This window comes from Apus apus, chromosome 3 (genome assembly GCF_020740795.1).
Source record: "Apus apus isolate bApuApu2 chromosome 3, bApuApu2.pri.cur, whole genome shotgun sequence".
In the NCBI taxonomy this organism is placed as follows: domain Eukaryota; kingdom Metazoa; phylum Chordata; class Aves; order Apodiformes; family Apodidae; genus Apus; species Apus apus.
Genome location: NC_067284.1, coordinates 16,773,480 through 16,790,042, shown reverse-complemented (window position 1 = coordinate 16,790,042; position 16,563 = coordinate 16,773,480). Strand labels below are relative to the sequence as shown.

Below are 16,563 nucleotides of genomic sequence, written 5' to 3'. Positions count from 1 at the left end.
TCAGTTGCCTGCACAGAGGCATCTTTTGCCATCTGAGGTATCCCATCAGCTTCCACTGCAGGAAGGCACAGGTCTGTGCTATACCTACCACCCTCAAGCAGGTGTCTCAACTGCCACAGAGCGAGCAGCTAGCACCATGCACCTCCACATGGGCAAGTGAGCTCACCCCTGCTTCTCCAGTAACTAACAGAAGCCTACAGCATATGCAGGACACCTACAAAGACCTAAATTTAGATGTCCATCTCAAACCAAATGCTGCCCAAATCAAAGTAGCCTTATAGCTACTTTAACATGTGCTCAGCTCTGGCACCCACCAGCCTTTCAGCTGTGCCTTGCTGCCTCGGCCACGGGACACTTGGCAGGGTTGGTGCTGGGCCACTACTCTGGCTCTGCTGCAGCCGGGACTCCCTCTGCTCCCTGTGGATTGCATGTCAGTGGATTCAGTGTGATCCCTGGCACTGCAAACAGCCAGTGCTGGATGCCAGTCTCGTTGGAGGTGGGGAGCACAGGGATGAAGTGATTATAGACTGACAACCACCCCAGCAGCCAAAGAAAATCCAAGTTCACCAGCAAACTCAGAGCTCAATGTAAGGCCTAAATCAATTTTTTTAAAATTTAAAATTTAAAAACAACAGACAAAACCAACAGGATATAGGCACTACAGTATTGGTTTGTTTTTTTTCCCAAATAACATTTGTTGTTATTCTGTGGGGTTTTAAATGTAAACTGTGCTCAGAACAGGGACTGGGACTAATGTGGTTACAGTTTCAGGCTCATTTCCCTCTGCATATCCTCTGGTCCCATAGTCTTGAATTTTTGGTTGTGCTGTGGTCCATCTGTAATAAAAAAATTATCTGCTAGGTCGACTACAGTAGTCCAAGTATTTTCCTGTGACAAGGTTTGACTCTAATCAAGGAATCATTTATTCCACTTTTATAGCACTTACCCAAATGCAGAGGCTATCATATAAAAGGCAGTTAACAGCTTAAGGTTTGTTTTTTTGGTGTTTTTGTTGTTGTTGTTGTTGGTTTTGGGTTTTGTTTTTTTAAATTCAAAGAGACAATGGTTCTGCTAAATGATGAATTCAATTCAACTGGTCTCCATCACATCAGCTCCTGCAGTGGAGACTTCTATGGGACCAGACCACCCTGGGTGGCAGTGCTTGTGTGATGAGACCAGCTGTTCAGCTGGCCAGCCCTGGGCTTGTGCATCAGACAAGAACATGAAGTGCCTCCAAAACATTTGGGTCCAGTGAGTTCAGGTGCCAGTGGCGACACAGTCACTGGCTTGTGCCTTTTTTGGGTAAGTGCTTAAAAATTTTCCATGTTTCCATTCAAGTGCCTGTGTCTTTTTTTTTTTTTTTATCAGGGTCTCCTTTTATCTAAATCAAAACTTTTAGAGACTCAAAAAAGGACTTGGATCAGGCATATATAAATCTCTAGCTGCTCTAGAGTGTATGTCAGTGTAACTCAATACAAACATGACACCCCTTAATAAATGGGATTCAAAAATCGTGACGGTCCATCATGAAACCACAGTCTCTGATTTTGGTTTCACATATGCAGGGAGACACCACAGCTCAGGCTGGACCTTTAAAAGTACCATGTGTGCACCTTAAAATTAACTTCACCTGCAGTACTGAAGATAATGCTATAAATTCAAATGAGAAAAAGAGTGAAATGTTTTCAAATATGAAACTGCAAATTTGATATAGCAACCTTTGAGAGCTAGGATTTTCAGAATTATTTTCCTCTTTGCAGCTTAGCACTGCATTAGTACCTTGTACAAAGCATCTTGTATGCAGAGAGTTAAGAAAAAAAGATTAAAACCAGTGAGCTAAGAAAGCAGCTGCCTATCAGTTTTCCTTTTTTGATTTTAGGAACTTAAACCCTCAAAATTATATCAATGTTGGTTTCTTCTAGGGTTACAAGGGTCACAATTTGTTTTTTCTAACTGGGGACATTGAAATGTGTTTGTAAAATAGTCATTTGCAAAACAGATGGTGAACATACAACTTTTTTTTTTACTTTTTTTGCCTTTTTTTTTTTTTCAGGGGGTTAGGAAGGAAAAGGCACATTTGGGCTTCTTAGAAGTTCCCTGTTCATCTGACTACAGATGCTAAAAACCAAAGGAAAGCATGAGATAACGTAAATCTTCTGGCTGAACTATTTTCCTTACATTCCAAATCAGGCAGGATGAAGTGAAAAAAAAAGCCACTTTTTAGCCAGATGAAAACAAAACAAAAAAGTTTTGTCTGCCACGGTTCAGTGCATCATCACAGTAGAGACAGACATCTAGTAAAAAAAGAATGAGGAATTCTTAAAAAAAAAAAAAGTTTTCTAAGCTTCTGAGAGACAAAGGAATTTGTAAATGAATTAATTCAAGACTTTAAAAAAACTGAACAGTTGCCTCTAATATGTAGGAAAACATGGTACAGTAAAGTATCTACAATACATTATGTATGAGGGGAGAGAGAGAGCAGGCACATGTGATCCCAAATAGATCCATATGACGAATGCAAGTTTTCTTGGAGGCTTAAATGGGAATGGCAGCCTCTCTCCAAAAGAGTGGAAGTGTATCTTAAATACACTTTGACATTTCAGCTTAGAAAGAGATGCCTGAAGAGGCATGTGGTATGGATCTGCAGACTCCTAAGCGGCACGGACAAATGAACAGGGGATGACTATTCAGTATTTGTCAAGATGCAAGAAAGAGGCTGTAACCAATGAAGGTAATGCATAAAAGGTATCAAACAAAAGAACATTTTTCCCAGAGCCCACAACAGAATTCACTGCCCCCCTGATGTTGTTGGAAACAAGAGCATAAATGAGTTCAAAAAGCAATTAGAAGAATAAATAGAAGAAAACTCCGCCACGGTCTGTTAAACACAGAGATGTGGCTACAGGCCCTGGTTCAGAAAGAAATACCCACCTACTGCCAAAAAACTGGGAACAGACGTTGAGGGGAACATTACTGCCTGTTTACCCACTTAAAATAATCTTCCCTTAAGCATCTGCTGCAGACTGTCTAGCTAAGTAAGCTTTTGGACTAATACAATACTGCTGGTTTTGTATTTTGGTTAAATTCTTCTTTCCCAGGATTATTTCAAACTAAAGCAATGCAAAACCATGACCAAGAATAAACCTAGGGGAAGGACTGTCAATGAATGTTGTTCAATATGTTTAAAGACAGAGGTCAGAGATTCATTTAAGTACAAAAAAGAAGTTGGGGAACCACCACAGAGGCACAGAGAGAAAGCAGCAAAAAAAATACAGTGGAGGAAGCACAATTATAATTCAGCACTTACAAAAGCTGGAAATTTCAGTGGAACAGAAAGAGCTTTACTGTTCACTGGCTGAAAGAGGCTTGGATCTGTAAGCAATGGTATTTTAATAATGTCTGCCTGTATATATTCCTTTGGTGTTCAGTACTATAGCAGATATTATTTGAATTTTAACTGTAACCAAATAAATAACCAGCCTGTAAGATCAGACTGTAAAGACCCATGAGCTGGGCCAAAAATCATTATGAGTATTCTCAGAAGTCAGAAACTGCAGTCACCAAAAAAAAAATAAAATAGTTTCCTGCTCTGACATCATCATTCTTTGTCCCTTTCTATCTTTCACTTGCAAATTTACAGGATTGCTATTATGAAAATAACTTTGAAGAACTTTGCAGGGACCTCTTTAGGAGATAATGCCAGGAGTGTATCAGTGTCCAGCACTGATACAAAAACATCCAAATCAGGCAAATTCTAATTTCATAGTTAAACTCGTATCTGAGAGAGATGTGGGGAAGTCAAAGAGTTTCTCCTTACCCCACCCATTCTTTCCAGTGTGTCAAGCCCAAACTGTGGTTTCCCTTATCCCCACCATGAAGACTGCATCACAAGACTATGCTGCTTACCACTGACTGTGTTCCTCGTGTGGAAGACGTTGTAACAGGCGTTATAGTGATAGTACTTGTCACCTTGCTTGCGGCAGGTCGTGAGGACAGGTTGTTCCTGGGCGATCGAAGGACGGTCCCAGTCACAACTTCCTTCTCTGCTGCTACGTTCACTGGTCTGACTGTTATCACAGGACTCGCAACATCAGGTGCTGCACTGGGAGAGCGTTTGAACTGAGAACCTAAGTGGATGTGGATTTTGTTGTCTTCTGTCGTAATGATGTTGGCATTGGCGTTGTACTTGCGGATTGGAGTCGGGACGGTTTGTTTTTCCGGCGTTACCTTGAAGACAGCCCTTCCCATGGTCATATCTTGTGACTGAGGAGAGACAGAGATTTCTGCCGGTGCTGCGGATGTTGATACTGTCATAATTTGAATGGGTGAAGCAGGTCTGTCAGCGAAGGGTGTTCTCCCTCCCTCTGGGGACTTCTCCCTGGAAAATGTTGTTATAGTGACTGGAGACATAGAACGATCTGGGCCCATGGGACTTTCACTGCCCTTCCCTTTTTGGGACATAACGTTTGGAGAAGGAATGATGGTTATTCGTGGCTTCTGATTTCCCAATGTAGGAATGACGGTGGTACTTGAAAAAAACTCCTCTGAGGTTGGACTCGTTATCTCCAAAGTAGCTGTGCTGTTCTCATGGTCTGGTGTCACCCGAATATGAAGAGGTTGACCCTGCTTTGGTGAAAGGACAACCTCCCCAGGATGCCCTGGACTACTGTGGGTTCGGGCACCTTTATCAGGAGCTGCCTGAGCTCCAGTTTCCCTCTTTCTCATCCATGGTATCCAAGATTTCCTCATTGCAAGTTCATTTGCTGCTGGAGGGTATCTCTCGAGCACTGAAGAACGTTCCATGGGTTTTTTCAGACCTACCTGTCGCAGATTGCTCATGATGTGATTCTCCTCCTGGAAGGATTTTCTTATAAATACTGCTGGAGTTTCTTCTTCTGCTGCTTCACTGCTTACAACATCTGTTTGCACGCCGGTGGATGTCACAGGAACGTCAACCATTCTTCGTCCATTTATGCTGGGCCTCAGAGCACGGCTGTAACGCTTAGAAAGCTCCAGCTCTCTTGTTAGGTTCAGAACTTCCTGCCCCATGCTCTTGTTTTTATTTTCTTCTTCCATAAACCTTTGCTGCAGAACCGAATAATCAACTTGGAGCTGAGAAAGCTGGTCTTCTTTGTTCATCAGCTCATGGATTTTTTCTTTAAGAGCTTGAACTTCTGCTTTCAAATCTCTGCTTTTGGCCTCTTCCAGCCGAAACCTGTGCCTCAGTTCTGCCTCCTGGCTCACTGCTTCGCCTTTTTCTATTGCTTTGGTTTTGGCAATCTGGAGCTTCATCTCCTCCAGCTGTTGAGAAAGAAAGTTAGCTTTATCCTGCTCAGTCCTAAATTTCTGCTCTAGCTGATCATATTCGTCTTCTGTCTTCATCAAATCTCCTTCAACAACTTCCAATTGCTTGAGACGTTTTTTCAGTCTTTCAATTTCAACAGTAAGTTCTTTTATCTTGTTGTCCTCATGACACCCATGCTCTGGTCCTTTCCTGGCTCGACCTCTTGTAATTTCTCTTTCTACTTCCTCTATACCATCAATTCGTTTCTTTAACAGGTCAACTCTACAGCTTAGTTGAGAGGATTTTTCTTCTTCGCTTCTCAGTTTGCCAATTAACTCATCCCTTTCCTTTGTCAAACTAGACACTTTTTCCTCCATTTCAGATTTCAGTTTCAAAAATTTCTTACTTTCTTCTATCAGTTTCTCTGTTACATCCATAACTTTCCCTTGTTCAACTTTAAAATTCTTGTTTAGACCCTCAACCTTTTTTTCCTCCTGTTTTATTTTTTCCATCATATTTTTTCGTTCATCAACCAACATTACAGTAAATGACTTCAGCTTTGTAAGGTCATCTTTTAGGCTTATTTCAGCCTTTTCCAATTTGCTTTCAGATACCTCAAGGTCTTTCACTCGAGTCTTCACCACTTCCAACTCATTTATCAAATCCTTAGTAAAATTCTTTTCTTTCTCCAAGTTTAAATGCAGCTGGGTACATTCAGACTTACTTTTACTGAAAGCCTCTTCCAGCTTCTCTAGTTCTGACATTCTTTTCTGCAATTTTTCCACTTCAAGTTTCAACTCTTTGCTATGGTGCTCTTCCTCTTGCAGTTTATTTTTCAGCTCTTTACACTGGGATTCGGTTTTTGTGATCTCTTCATCTTTCCCCTCCATTTCAAGGACACGCTTGCGGAGGTTTTCTACTTCAGCCATTAAGCTAGAGTTCCCACATTCCCCTTTTGCTATTTTATCTCGTAGCTCTTGAAGTTCCTCCTCAGCTTTTTGAAGATTTTTGTTAGTTTCTTCTAGCTCCTCTATTCTGCGAGTCAGCCCCACTAGCTTAAGCCTCAGCTGTCTATTATGTGACTCTTGATTAGCCAGTTTAGCAGTCATCTCCTCATGTTCTTGAGAAAATAATGATGTTTTGTGTTCAAGTTCTGCCTCTAACTTCATTAGTTTTTTTCCATCTTCTTTTGTTTTTGCATTAATAACTTTGAGCTTGTCTTCTTCCTCCTTTAGTTTTTGATTTAAGTCCTGTATTTTCTGGCTTTGTTGATCAAGTTGTTCAATATGCATTTGTCTTTCATCCACCAGCATGAGTGCAAATGATTTAAGCTTGACTAGCTCTTCTCTTAGTTTATTGAGTCTCTTTGTATGTTCCTTCTCCTTCCGGGCTTGATAGATCTTCTCCTGCTCAAGAAGTTTCTTCAACCTGAAACAAGGCAGAAGAGATGCATTAAAATAATATATATACACACACATATATATATATGTATAAATGTATTTGTGTATATATGTGTAAACGTATTTCTCCATTTTTAAATCACCTTCATTCTACCTTTTTTTTTTAATTAATAACCTAGGTAGTATTTCAAGAAGTAACTACCTACTACAGTTACATTCCCAAACAAAATATTTGAAATTACAGAAGTTAACTGGAAACTGTATAAAATCAGCTAGAAATCTGAAAAGCAGTGAAGTTGTATACATGTATAGAAAACAAATACATCAGGTTTTAATTCCTTTACATTTATTTTTCTGTTAGGATGGTGTTAGTAAAAATAAGTAATATCCCAAAAGAACAGGTATATCTACTCACCAATCCATTCATACCAAAGACATTTTACAAGTTAGATTCCTCCTTATGTCTTGAATACACAAAAATATGTGAAATAAGATTAAAAAAACAAAACTAATTGCTATATGCAGCATAAAAAAATCAATCTTGGTTATAAATAAGCCAGCAGGACAGGAGACTACATTAGCACGCAAGTGATGAGCATCTGGGCATCACAGGCACAAGAAATTACCAGCAAGATAAATTTGTCAGCACAGTGACTATTACGTTAAAAGGTTTGTTCTTCCAGACACATTTCCATTAACAAAGGTAGATTTTGCGAACTGCAAGGGTCAGACTAACTAAACTTTTGGTTACAGCTAACCTCAGCTAGAAAATACTCTTCTCTATATAGTCTGTAAAGCTGTATTTTCAGGCAACATAAAAGCTCACTATGGGCAAATTAGGTGTATTCTCAGAAAGATACTAAAGACCTACATTTTCCAGCCTTACCCATGCAACATTTGAATGCAGAAACTGTAAACAATGTAAGTATTTTATATCTATGATTTATACTCAGTCTGTGTTGACATCAGTGCAGGAAGTGCCTGCACATACTGTAAGCAAAGATTTATGAGGCTGGTGATCCTCAACTGAAAAAGAGGTACAGATAACACAGGGATCTATCTCCTACTAATGTAACAGCCTTATTGTAAAACCAACAATACAACTCAGAAAAGAAGGCACAGCTATATATGCTGAATTTACTGTGAAATGGCATGTTTTCCAAACCACTTTCAGATCACCTGCAAGTCCCATAACCCCTGACAAGACACATCTGATGATTCAAATCCACTTGCTCTGCTATGTCTGAAGCTTTTAAACTTCTCTGCAACTGACACAGCAGTGAAGTGATAATAGCAAAGCAGTTTACCACCTGTTAACTAACTTGCAGTAACTGGAACATCCTTATCTTAGTAAAGATTGACTTTTATCGGCATTTTTATCCTTAATGTTAGACTGTGGATGCTAGTGGGTGAAGGACAGATACACATTTCCATCTGCTACCCCAGCAATTAAGTGGTGCATAGAGCTGGAGAGCACAATGTTGTACACAAAGGATGTCTCCCAGAGCCCTCACCTGAACTCTAAACTCCAAACAGCCCTATTAACTTGGCCCTCCAGTAACTGTTAATGTTTCACTGCTTGCTCCTTGGGGACCAGAGCAAACAGGAACTGCAAAGAAAAGCCATAAGAAAAGAGAAGGAAGTCACAAAGCAGAACACAGGATGCAGTAGGTAGGGAAGGAGAAGGTTGAAGAATGCATTTGAAAACAAGATTCGGAGAGGATGTGGGAGTAAGAGAATAGTAGGAACCAGCAGGAGAGAGAAAAACAAACAAACTTTACAGCCAACCTTGCTGTGTCGCAGATTATTCTCAAAAAAATCTCTTTAGTTTTGGCAGTTCTTTGGAAAGGCCTGAAAAGGTGTGCTGGTGGATGCCTCATTATGGGACAAGTTAGAAAGTCAAAAGCTAAAAAAAACACTGCTGCCACTCACAAAGCATGCACTTTTCACACTGAAGAAGGAACTTTATTAGCATGCAATATATTCCCTGGCTGCTTTAGCACACTGCTTCATACAAAAACTTCTGCCACCAACTCCCCTTTGTCCACCTCAGGCTACATTTTTAAAGTAGTATGTATCCTTCCACAAAATATTGTTTGTCACAACAGAACAGTGTGCCCTAATCCCGATGGTGCTCTAAATGACCCAACTCCCAAAGTAATGAGCATACATATGAGAATATGAGATTTTCAAAACAAGCCTCCCTTGTCCCATGGGAAAATTTTGAGGTGACCCCTATAAATTCAAAAACCAGAAGACAGCATTTTGTCTTCTTTTTAACACCTTTGCCTCTTGAGAGCCTATCTAGATGCTCAGAAAACTGCCTACAATTTTAAATTCCTAGACTGTTCATAAAGGGCATGTGTGATTATCACCCAGCAGTTGCTACAGGTGGTACATGGCAGCCAGGATGCTAAGCAGAATGCAAAACAATTCACTGGCTCCACATGGGCCCACAATTTCCTGAGAGTCTACTGGGGAATACTGCTGAGAAAGCCACTGAAAAAAAACCCAAAACATCTGTTAAACTAAGGCAAAGAAGTGCCAGGGATGAGACTGAACAACAAGAGAAAAAAGTACATTATCACTGTCACTGCCTTGCAGGAAAGTCAGCAGTGGGGAATAACTAGCCTAATTCCTCTGGGAAAAGCAAAAATAAAGGACTGTAACTGCTGATATGTGGAGGTCAATTTCCTAACATGTCCATCCTGAACAAGGTTGGAAGCACTGTGCAGCATTTTATCCTGCCTCAGCTTTTACACAGTGAAACTAGGCTGCCTAAGATTTGACAAGTGAACTCTGACAGAAGTTATAGACAATACTTATGTTTCCCATGTCCAGGGAAAGGGCTTCTAAAATCTGGTTCTGTGAGGGGTAAGTGGAAAAGCAGCATCCAGATCTGTGCCAAAGTCAGCAACAAAATTTAAACCTTTTCAGTGTTACTTCTAAACACTAAAAGAAAGCTGAGTTTAAGCTTGCTCCTCCTTTTCTATGTCTGTACAACTCTCATGGTTACAGTGGAATTTCATCAGGATTGCAAGGTGATGTCCCATCTTGACCCTTACAACTCATTTATTGTCAGGCTTCTCATCTGACTGCTGCTGCTAATGCTTGCTAAGTAATGCAGACCTGCCTGGGCTCCAACATAACACAAAAAGCACACCAGAGAATGTGTATCTTCAGTGTGTTATCTAAAGCAACTGCACTGTGGATTGTCAAGGGTCAAAAGCATCTGTAGTCAGGGTTAAAAAGAGGAGAGGAGGGCTGTAACAGTAAAACACGTGGCTAAGATACAGCCAAAACACTGACAAGCCAAGAGTTTGGAACCCCCAGTCCAACCACCCCTGTATTTGCTGTCTCAGCTTGTTTGTTTTTTTAGAGATGTGAGAAATATTTTGATAAAATTGGATAATCTGCATTCATCAGTAAGTCTCAGAGGTTCAGCATCCAGCCCACAGTGGGGAAGCAGGCAGATCCGCTCAGGTTCCTTGTGGAGAGAGGTATTGTGGACCACTTGTCTGTGGAAAGCACTGCTGAGGTCTGTGCAGCACCTCTCTTCCCCACAGGTTACCACATACATCATGTCAAAACACGCAGCCCGAGTCATTCCATGAATTCATAGTCTTCTGCTGTCCTAAGGTTCCAGGTAGTCTCTCCCTCTCCTTGCTACCTGTCCTCCCCACAGTATTTGAAGAACAGGTGTGCTGCAGCTATCCAGTGTCCAAGATGATCACTCTTCCCCTTTAGGATAAATGGGAGAAATAAAGTAGGAAACCCTCATGTATGAATATGTGAAAAGTATTAACTGCCTCAGTTACAAACACACACCCCAGGACAGTGCTGTTTTCTGATTTTGTACCACAAAGCAAGATGCCTTTGACCCTTAAATGTGGCAGGACACTAACCTATGAAAGCTACTGATACAACCTTGTGTGGTCCATGCTGCATGGAAGAGCTGTCTCTCCTGCACCCCTCCACAGCCTGCAGCCTCAGCTGCTCAGGCCAGGGCAGCAGGAGGGAGGTCTATGAGCAGACATGCTGGGGAAGTAGGAGCATGAAGACTTTCAACAACCAATCTCAGCTTGCACAGCAGGCAGACACCAGAGTGGATGTAGAGTTTTAACCTCCTTCATGAATCATATGCTGGAAGCAGCCAGCAAGGAGGAAGGTGGGAGTGGATGGGCAGTAACCAGGTTCTCCCTGTCCTCCCTTCTTTGCTGCTGAAGCATTTTATTGCACAAGGTCTTTCTGCTTCCACTTCTCTGCTTCAAGATTTGGATCGATCATCAATCAAGCACAACAGGATGCTGACAGCTGCTGAACCCTATCCCTCCATAGACGGGGCTTCATAGAATCATTGAATCAGTTAGGCTGGAAAAGACCTCTAAGATCAACAAGTCCAACTGTAAACCTAACACTGCCAAGTCCACCAATAAACCATGTCCCCAAGAGCTACATCTACAAATATTTTCAATACGTCCAGGGATGATAATTCAATCACTCCTTGGGCAGCCTGTTTTTGATAATGCTTCTGTTGAATAAATTTTTCCTAATACCCAATCTAAACCCCCCTTGGCACAACTTCAGACCATTTCCTCTCATCCTATTGCTTGCTACTTGGGAGAAGATACCAACACCCACCTTATCACGACCTCCTTTCAGGTAGCTGTAGAGAGCAGTAAGCTCTCCTCAGCTTCCTTTTTTCCAGGCTATACACCCCGAGTTACCTCAGCTGCTGCTCACAAGACTTGTGCTCCAGATCCTTCACCAGCTTCATTGCTCTCCTCTGGACATGCTCCAGCACCCCAGTGTCCTTACAATGAGGGGCCCAGATCAGCACACAGTGCTCAAGGTGCAGCCTCACCAGTGCCCAGTAAAAGGACACAATCACTTCCCTGCTCCTGCTGGCCACACTGTTCCTGATACAGGCCAGGATACTGTTGGCCTTCTTGGCCACCTGGGCACACTGCTGGCTCATGTTCAGCTGGCTGTTGACCATAATCCCCAAGCCCTTTCCCTCTGGGCAGTTTTCCAGCCACTCTTCCTAAAGCCTGTAGTGTTCCATGGGGTTGTGACCAAAGTGCAGGACCCAGCACTTGGCCTTCATTTGTTACGGTTGCATTCCTGTGGCTTGTCCTACCAGCCCTGACTTCTTGCTGGAGCCTGCACTGGATTAACTCAGCTGGTTAGCCATCAGAATGGTTTAACAGCCTCTCACCTGCTGATAAATTCATTGAATCAATAAAGCTACAGACTTTGTAGCTCTGTAGCCACAGACTTGTAACAACATACATTGTTTTTCCTGCTTTATTTCTGCATACGTCAAGTTCGGTCACTGAGATGCAAAGAAGAAGCCACTCAGTACCGTTTTCACAACATCTCCCCACAGACCAGAGCAAGACTTCAACACGAGTTATAACTTACAGCTGCAGAATAATGCTTTTGTGTTTTTGAAAGACGCCGCAATAGTTTCATACCAGAAGATCTCCAATATGCATTACTGGATTTTAGATGGGACTTATTTTAAGTGGTAAAAGCAGCAGGTGCAGCAGGATGTTAACTTAACAAGAGCAATTAGTTCTTGCCTACATTTGCAAAAGAAATTACAAATAGTGGTGAGTAGACATTTTCTTGCCTTCTGAAGGATCATAAACTTCATTACTACATTTGGATTACAACAAATGCAGCAAACTGGGAGCACTGCTTAGCACTGATAGCTGATATGACATGCCATTCTCCAAAGCTGCTTACAATATTTTAAGAAAATACAACAGAGTTTCAGTTATCAGTGGAAAGCCGCTCAGTGATTTCCAAATAAACCCCTCTCCCCTCAAAAAAGCATCCACTTTAGAATGTCTTAAACAGAGCGTGCAAAAGTGAAAAGTCTCCAAAACTTTTATTGAAAATTATACCAGTGCTTGCATTGCCCTTCCCATTTGTACTTCCACTGAGAGGAGAAAACATCACAAATGCTCATCTGACCTTTTCCACCTCCAGAACAGAAATGAGCACTCACCTATGCCAGGAAACCTTGGTAAGGCAGGTTTGACCTGAATGGATGACCTGAAAGGACATGAGCTACCCCTGCAGTCTGCATTCACCTGAACATCTGGCACCACGTTTCAGCTGCATTGGCCTGGTTTAGCTCCTTGCTTTGCAAACAGACCAAGCCAAGCTTCCCAAGGTGTCTCCCTGTGATTAATGAAGGACTCAGAGGAGGGGTTAACCTGAAGGACAGTCTGGAGAGAGGTGGAGATCTATTTACCCTGCTATGGAGACAGGGGCAGCAGGGGGAACTGCAGATAGAAGAAAGAGGATGGAAAGGATGGCAGTAGGAAGGGTCTCTGGAGGACCTTTAAACTGAGTTCATACACAGCCTGGAGGTCCACAGAGCTCCTCAATGCTGCTCTAGTACAAAGCCATCTCAGACATACTGCTCCAGTAGTAGCCTGTTTTTTCCATTTACATTCCAAAAGTTGTGATGGGATGCAATTACTTCTATCCTATTTTGTAGATAACCAGTAAGTGGCAGTTAAGAGAAGCATATAACAAGGACTTGGTCAATCTAAGGGTGAGCTGGCTGATGTCTGATCAAGGCTGTTTCCTCCCTGAGGGGCCAACAGCATTTCTGCCACTCACACAGCAATCCCAAGAAAGTAATGGGAAATCAAATGCCTGAGCAAGTCTTTCCACTTCAACCTTAAAGTGTTTGCTACTGCATATTCAGAGTCAGAGAGACTGGACAGCTTCCTAGTGGTAGCTAGAAAGCTGCTGCCCATCAAGCGATGTGAGAGGCTGCTCCCTAGAATCCTGGGACAATGAAAACCAGCAAGAGGTAGTTTAACTTAATAAAGGAGTTCCCTCTTCATTTCCCCACCCCCCTGTTTAATGTACAACATCTGATTTTTAAGATTATTTCTGAAGCCATCTGTCAGGACTATTTCTGAGTGCTTCCGTGTTTGGGGCCAGGCTGAGATAACCAGAGGCTGAATTTCACCAATTCTGATTTCTTAAAATTTCAGCTAAAATCAAAGAGAGGCAAGAGGCGGTCAGGCTCTCTAGGAACAAACAGGCCTAACACTAAAGCTGGGCAATTCAAAATCAGGTAACACATTCAAATCATCAGCTTCGTCCTTCCCTCATATCCATCTCAACTGAGAAAAGAAAGATGTAAATGAGATCAGACCCCATGGCAAGACAAAGAATAAAGCCCATCTGTGTTACCTTCTCATTTCTATCCATTAAACTTTAAAGGCAAGGAACAGAGACAAATGTTTGAATGACCCTGCTACAGAACTTAACAAGTTGCTGTTCAGTTTATCACAGGGTCAACTCCGAAAACAAAAACTTGTACAAAAAATAGTTGTCAGCTCTAGTACACTAAAGACAATTTTTTGTCTACCTACTATACAAAGCTAAAGCATAAAAATCCTGCATATTCCTCATTGCTGAATTAACTTTTGAGAAGTGATTGTATCAAACTATATCAAAAGCAAATCAATAATTTTGCTACTTCAAAACTACAGGACAGTTGCCAAATTATACTGTAGAAAACATTTTCCTTACTTAGAAGGACACTGCTTGTCTCTTACAACATTTTTCCCTCCTCTGTGTTTCTAACCCAGATTTTGTAAAAATTAAAACCCAGTTTGCTGAAATAGCTCGTGTTGAAACTGTCTAACTGAACAGTGTGGAAGTATTTTGGAATAAGCTCACTTACTAGACTCAGTGTCCCATCACCTTTCCACCACCTTGTTCACTTAAAGAAAAAAAAAGCACTAAAGATCTTTTTAAGAAAAAAACACGACTGAACCGAGTTCAGGCTATGAAAACAGGGCTGATACTTTTTGCCAACCTCCCAAGGCACCCACATCAATCTCTCAGGTCAGAGGATGGGACGGGGGGCGAGCAGAAAGCCTGCAAACAGCACCCGCGAGAGAAGGAAGACGCAGGAGCCCTCAGCCGCGCGATGAAATTCGCCAAACCTGTCTCGGAGCTGCCGTCATCCTTCCCTGACCCTCCGATGTGCTGCGAAGACCCGCAGGACAACTCCCCCCGCCCTTGCCCCAGGTGCACCTTCCCGGGCTCCAGCCAGACACCGACACCCGCGCGGTTCTGCCCCGTCCAGCCCGCCCGGCCCGCGGCAGCGGGTGCCCGGGGCGCAGCCGGGACCGCCCCGGGACATCCCGGGCCCCCGCGCCAGCCCCCGCCGGTGCGGTGACTCGACCCGTGCCGTGCGCATGTACGAGAACAATTATTTTTTTAATTTTAATTTTTTTAAAATCTAACTGCTCTTACCTTATAACGAAACTTTTTTTCTTTTTTTCTTTTTTTTTTTTCCCCCGCCCCCCCAGAGCTAACGACAATTTCCAGAAGGGACACAATTCGGCAGCAGGACTGGCCCGGCGCCGGCTCGGCCCCTCCGCCCGCGGGAACCCGCCCTGACGCCGCCGCCGCGTCCCCCGCGCTCGGCGAGGTGACCGGGGCTGCGCCCGGGGCCGGGGGGACCGGGGGGGCCGGGGGGGCCGGGGCCGCCCCGCATGCTGCGCTGCCTCCCGGGGCCCGGGGAAGGGGTGGAGCCGCCGCCGCGCCTCGGAGGGGCAGGAGGGCTGGAAAGGGCTTAGCCGGTTTGGCGGGTCTTTTCTGCACCCCCTTCCCCGGAGTTGATTATTGACAGCCCCCCCTCCGGGCTGACGGGTTTATAGGTTAACGATTAAGAAGTGATAATTTGATGGCAGAGAGCCCCTTGTGAATTGCTTTCGCTTAAGCTTGCGCTGGGGTGCACAAATCGCCGCGTTTCCCAGTCGGGGCTGTCAACTCATTGCTCTGAATGAAGTGCCTGTTGCGTTTCTCTTCCTGGTGTCTGAAGTGACAGCAGCACTGTTGGTGAGCGCTGGCTGATCCTTTAAAGGCCAGCTGATACAGGCGGGAATACATGAAGAAATGTACTTGCATCTTGGGTTTTGAAAATACGTCTATTGTAGCAAGGCTAATTTGAGGCTCTCTGTGAGGTCTGAAAAGCACCAATTCTGCTAGTTCCCTGCAATCAAGATGTCCCAAATCAGTCCTTTTTGTTCCCAAGCCAACATAAAAAAAAAAAAAAGGGATTCCTTCCATTTGCCTAATGATTCCCTAGATTGCCCACAGTCACCTTTTCAGTCTTTATAAGGGGAACTAGAAACCACTCTTCTCTTCCCCTTCCTCTCTTCCCCTTTTATTCCCTCTTCCCCTTCCCATTCACCTTTCTCTGTTTTTAAGAAGCCTGTAATGTCCAAGACCACTGAAAGCATATAATTTCAAATATTGTTATCCACAAAAACAGACTAGTGTGTGTGTGTTTACATTTTTGAGAAACCATCTAATTTCATGTTCTTTTGCTATTTTTTCCTTAGGACCCTCACCCAGCATACAGGCTGGACAGTGCTCATTTGAAAAACAAGTGCTTAGTAATTGATTTGATGCTTTTTATTCAAGGCCCTATTTACCACTCGCTCTTCAGACTCCGCCGAGAACAAAATTGTTCATTTCTGGGTGGGAAAGAGAAGCACAAAGGGTCTAGCTTGGACACCTGCTCCAGGGTACATAGGGTGTGGTTCTCAGAGCCCTGCAGGGTGGGTCCTGTGTGTGCTCACATCACAACCCCATTTGCCTCCAGCCCAGCAGTGGGTGCTCCAGACTCTTGCATGTCACAGCCTGGATCTCCAACAATCTCCCCAAAATAAGGATCAGTCTTCGAGTGAAAAACATTCCATACCCATGTAAATTAGCTTCACAAGACTTACTTAGTCTCATGTAGGAGATTCATCACACAAACTTAACAGGGGCAAGGTCACTTTTTCCAAGGAAACATATACCACCCTTAATCATTCTCTCTCTTTT

General features: G+C 43.1%; 1 protein-coding gene across 4 annotated transcripts in view; it reads right to left on the bottom strand.

Annotated features, from left to right (window-relative positions):
• FILIP1 (filamin A interacting protein 1) overlaps positions 1 to 16,563 on the bottom strand; it is a 113,894-nt gene that overhangs the window by 12,416 nt on the left and 84,915 nt on the right. For all 4 annotated transcript variants that reach the window (XM_051614244.1, XM_051614241.1, XM_051614242.1 and 1 more), the window contains one exon: positions 3,907 to 6,712. In XM_051614244.1, the coding sequence (XP_051470204.1) occupies positions 3,907 to 6,712 (2,806 nt within the window). The remainder of the gene's footprint in view (positions 1 to 3,906; positions 6,713 to 16,563) is intronic.